Consider the following 4,538-nt stretch of genomic DNA (forward strand, 5'->3'; position numbering starts at 1 on the left):
CTTTTTTGCCAACTCTAGGAAATTAGAATGTATTAAGCTGAGCATTTATGCTCTAAACATCTGGATAGATGAAGAATGGGTGAATCCCAATCTTAGATGCTAGGCATAAGTGATCTTGTGGGACAACTTGTCCGTTTGATTGGACCTTTGTCCAAATACTGTAAAGTTTACGGATATATATATAAAGCTAACGTTTCGACAAAAAAAAAATCAACATATCAAGTTAATAAATCAATTTTTACCTAAAGAAAGAGAAAAAACATAAAAAAATTGCTCAAAGGAGCCTAAAATGATCATCATAGTGAGTTTCAAATTTTGTCACTATACGACAATCTAAAAATAGTTTAGGTATTAATGCAAACAATCAATTAACATTCACGAAATTTATTAAACTTTTTATGAAAGGAATGAAGGAAGTAGGATAAATTTTAAAAAATAAAATAATAGAAATTAAAGAAGAGGAAAAACGATGAATACATCTTTGCAAAAATTAGAATATAATTATTAGAGTAATTTAGATTTACCCACTAATGATTGAGTTTGAATCTACGTCTAATTTAATTAAGTCAAAATAAGTGATCCAAATATTTCAATTTCATACCCACTAATTAATGGGTTAATTTGGCTACCCATTTGAATCCAATTAAATTACATACGCAAACTCATTTGTTAATAGGCGAGCCAAATAAATAGGTTACCATTTACATTTATGAATAGATGAAAATAATAATAGAATATGAGATAAGCGGGCTGTAAAATTAGATAAGAGATAGGATAATTGAGTGGCAACAAGATAGAGCAAAGAGAAAATAAGATTTAATAAAACGAGAAAGGGTTATAGGGATACAAAAAAAATTGGGTAGGATTTGAAGGAATGACGAAAGATTGTAGGGGTGCGAGAAAATTAGATTCAAAAAGTAGAAAGGAGAGTAGCAAAGAGTAGGAGAAATATCGAGGAGAGAGGAGGTTGAAAGGTCGAAAAAGTGGCACGAAGGGGAAGATATGAGAAAAATGGGTAATAATGTTGTGTTTGACCTATTTCTCCTCATTCTCATATAAATTATAAACCAAAATACTAGTATGATACTGATTAGTGATTAGAAGTTTGTCCAAAGAGGGTGTACAATTAATTGCCTTGAACAATGGTGAGTTCCTCTCTATGCTGTAGTAAAGGTAAAACACAATTCTATGGAGTCCTTTGATCGCAATCATCCAAATCCAAAAATAAATGGACAAACAAATAAGAGGCTCGAGGAACAATTTTTATTAGATTCATATAAATATCATTTCACGGAAGTTGCCGGCTTGTATTCGAAATGCAATGCTTGTTCGTGGTACAAATCTTGTATTCGAAAGAACTGTGTCGAGCCACCTACTCTCAGATTCCACACAACTGCAACTGATGATATATGCCTTTCCAACGCTGGTTTATCATGAGATACGGTATTCCAAAACTCAAACACCTGACTAAGAAATTCCCCGGTATCACAAATTAAAGGGAAATTACTAGTATTTTAGGATAGTATATCAGAAAATCAACAAGAAAAGCATTCTTGAATCTAAGAAAAATTAAAACAGTAGATAACTGAGGTGGATTCACAAATGAAAAAGCAACATAGAATTCAGAATCAGCACAGAGGAACAGTAATATGATATATCCCCAAAATCAAAGATATGGATAGAGTTAAAGCAGGGTTTTCTCCCAACAGGACTCGAGTGACAGTCAATTCATTGACTGACATCAGCACGACATCTACATAATGCTAGTTAGTGATGGTTGTAGCTTAGGCAAGGATTAGAACTTCTGCAGTTTTGGTGTCTTAGTCAACATGAAACACCAAAAATTATCATCCTTCCAGTTTTCATATGCTTGTTTCACTGATATGGGGTGAATAGAAACCCAGGAACTCTGGCATCCCAGCATTAGAACTTCTGCAGTTTTGGTGTCTCCTTCAACGTGAAACCAAGAAAATTATCATCCTTCCAGTTTTCATATGTATGTTTCACTGATATGGGTGAAGAGAAACCCAGAAATTCAGCATCCCCGCATTCAGCAACTTTATTTTCATTCAGTATCATTGGCATTTCTTCCATTTCCAAGCACTTCACAGGGCTGTCTTGCTGAAAATTAAAGACAAAAGTTAGTTATGCCAATAGCTGCATTCATTTGAGGAGGGAAAAGAAAGCGTAGGGTAACAGAAAAAGCTAAGAAGTGTGGTGTGATTGACCTTCTTCAACTCCAATGTTTCCGGAAGCACCAATGAAGATCCTGCTATCAACAGAACGTTAAGCGAATGAAAAGCTTGACTTGTAATTCAAATATTCACATTTAAGACAAAAATGAACACTAAAGCAGATATACCTTTGTCTATTCCAACTGTGTCCAAAAAAAAGCCAAAGTTCATTACGTTTCTCTGTGCTTTTATGCAATCATGATGATTGTGCAGAAAGGCCTCCTCCTTAATGGCACTTTGAATGTTCTCTCCATCTTTGGCACTTAATTTCTGGCCTTGACTCTTCTTAGAAAGATGTTGAACAGATGGCTTTGCAGAGTTGGTAAGGTCACTGAGAGCCTTTCTACCACCTCCTTTCACTTTCTCCGGGGGTGCCTTGGACATATTTGCTTTGCCTGCACCAAGAACTTTTCCTGTAGAAACCACATTTATGGAATTATGCTTTGTTGATGGCTGAAGGGCAGAAGGTTTCCCTGAATTTGATATATCATTAAGTGCTCTTCTTCCACCAAGTGCTCCGTTCTTGGTAGCCCTGTAGGCATCAATCTTTCCTCCAAGAGGAGCTCCTATACATAACAAAGTTAATTAGAAGAAATGATTTCTCTCTAGAGAGTAAAGAGTCATTCAAAGTGAGTGTGTGCAAGATAATGGCACCTGTAGAATGAACGTTCAGATTCTGATCTTGAATCAATCGTCCAGTTGGAGTTGCCATGAGTTGTCAGTTACAGAAACCTAGCAGCACTTCTGCAATTCTAGTGAAAGTTTAAAGCATTAAAGTCGACGTGAAAAGTGATTCTGCATAAACATCATAATTTTTTGTAGTGTTCCAGTACTGCCAAAACCGAGGATTACCAATGCTGATTTGAACATATAAATCAATCAAGTGATTGTACAGTATTAGAGATACGTCAGGCTAAACTGTAACATGGGGCAGCCTATGAACTAAATGGCTACAAACCACAATAACCAAAACAATAGGAAGAAACTGGAGAAGACAAACACAGGACAGACTTGAGAGACACGATACATAAATTTAAACCTTTTGCGAATGCAAATCACAATGTTTTGCAGACACAAAAGATAAGGAAATTTCACAAATATCTAACGAATTCTTAAAATCCCAGGCTCATGTAGCACAATGGGTATATGTCAAATTGAATATACCCTTCGTAAATAATTGTGGCTGGTTCTTGTAAAATGATTCTGAACCAGAATCTATTGCAACAGGAAGAAACCTATAGATGATATAATCTCAACAACCTAAGGCGTACGAGCCCTTCCTTTTTACCATCATGCATATTTCGTCACGCTGACCAAAGCCCCAAATTTCTTGAATCCTACTTGCAACAGCAAACAAACTGAACTAGGAACAAATACAGAATGCGAATGGCTCCATTTTCAGATTGTACAGTGGTATCTAAACTGACCAAAAAAGACAAGGGAATATTTCTTCAATAAAAGAACTCAATCGAAACCATATAACAGAATCAGGAACCTTTTGCAATTATTTGGAACTTCCCTTTGAATTTTAATAATGATTCTTTGAATACTCCGTGAAAGAGCTCAGATAATAGTGAGAGAATGGGTTTAAGTAAATAAATTAGTAGTAAAAAATTCCAGAGAAAACCACCCGGAAAAACTAAACTAAGAAAAAGCCCTCAAATTCGATAACCCAAAACAAATGGCATTAAAATTCAAGTATCCAACTTATCATTCGTACAGAAAATTCAAGTATCGAATTCTAGGGCAACAAAGAAAATTCATGTGTACTGGCAATTCGTGCATCCAACCTCAGGGAAACCAAGAAAATGGATAAAGTATACAGTCATGCATTATAATGAAAATCAAATTGCTTTAATCTGTACTCGAAACCAGAAACCAATAGATCTAGAAAGAAAACTTACAAAGCGCTTCGTACTTAGTATTATAGTTCGCTTCCTTTACAGAAAAATTACTTGCGTTCTTGGATATCTTGAAGCTACCTCTATCTGCAATTTTCTGGATTTGTTGGCGATGAGAGTGTAAATTCAACGGCTCCTCAGTTTGGGTCTTCCTATATATAAAGGACCGCCCTTCGGCACCAACGGTCATATTTTTAGACTATTCCCTAATTGCTATGTCTTGGCCCAAGTATTTACGAGAATGGGATTTTATTTTCATTTGTAAGTATTTCCGAATTTGGTACAATACTTTTAATTTGTTTAAACGATTCCTTTTTTTTTTTCGTCATCCGAATTTTGAAAAGATACTTGCACTGGTACTTTTGGAATTTTAATCCTGTAAATGGTATAAATGGCATGAATG

The 4,538-nt window shown here is 35.2% G+C and overlaps 1 protein-coding gene across 2 annotated transcripts; it reads right to left on the reverse strand.

The window, feature by feature from the left end:
* Nucleotides 1–1,560: 1,560 nt before the first annotated feature.
* LOC113762100 lies at nt 1,561–4,270 on the reverse strand. 2 transcript variants are annotated; one of them, XM_027305372.1, is made up of 5 exons: nt 4,139–4,270; nt 2,889–2,986; nt 2,363–2,800; nt 2,229–2,269; nt 1,561–2,118 (listed from the first exon to the last, which is right to left on the reverse strand). In XM_027305372.1, exons 2-5 carry the CDS (start codon nt 2,944–2,946, stop codon nt 1,924–1,926), a joined length of 732 nt encoding a protein of 243 aa, XP_027161173.1. In that variant the 5' UTR covers nt 2,947–2,986; nt 4,139–4,270; the 3' UTR covers nt 1,561–1,923. The 2 variants fall into 2 exon arrangements, with proteins under 2 accessions (XP_027161173.1, XP_027161172.1); XM_027305371.1 differs by having other exon boundaries at nt 1,561–2,121.
* Nucleotides 4,271–4,538: the final 268 nt, after the last annotated feature.

This window comes from Coffea eugenioides, chromosome 2 (assembly GCF_003713205.1).
Source record: "Coffea eugenioides isolate CCC68of chromosome 2, Ceug_1.0, whole genome shotgun sequence".
NCBI lineage: Eukaryota > Viridiplantae > Streptophyta > Magnoliopsida > Gentianales > Rubiaceae > Coffea > Coffea eugenioides.

Bases quoted from the DNA above. Each gene is read 5' to 3' on its own strand.
- LOC113762100 (XM_027305371.1), bottom strand. From the start codon at position 2,946: ATGGCAACTCCAACTGGACGATTGATTCAAGATCAGAATCTGAACGTT. The intron at 2,270-2,362 runs GTATATCTGCTT...TGTTGATAGCAG, and splicing joins CACAGTTGGAATAGACAAAG to GATCTTCATTGGTGCTTCCG. The intron at 2,122-2,228 runs GTCAATCACACC...TTTAATTTTCAG, and splicing joins AAACATTGGAGTTGAAGAAG to CAAGACAGCCCTGTGAAGTG.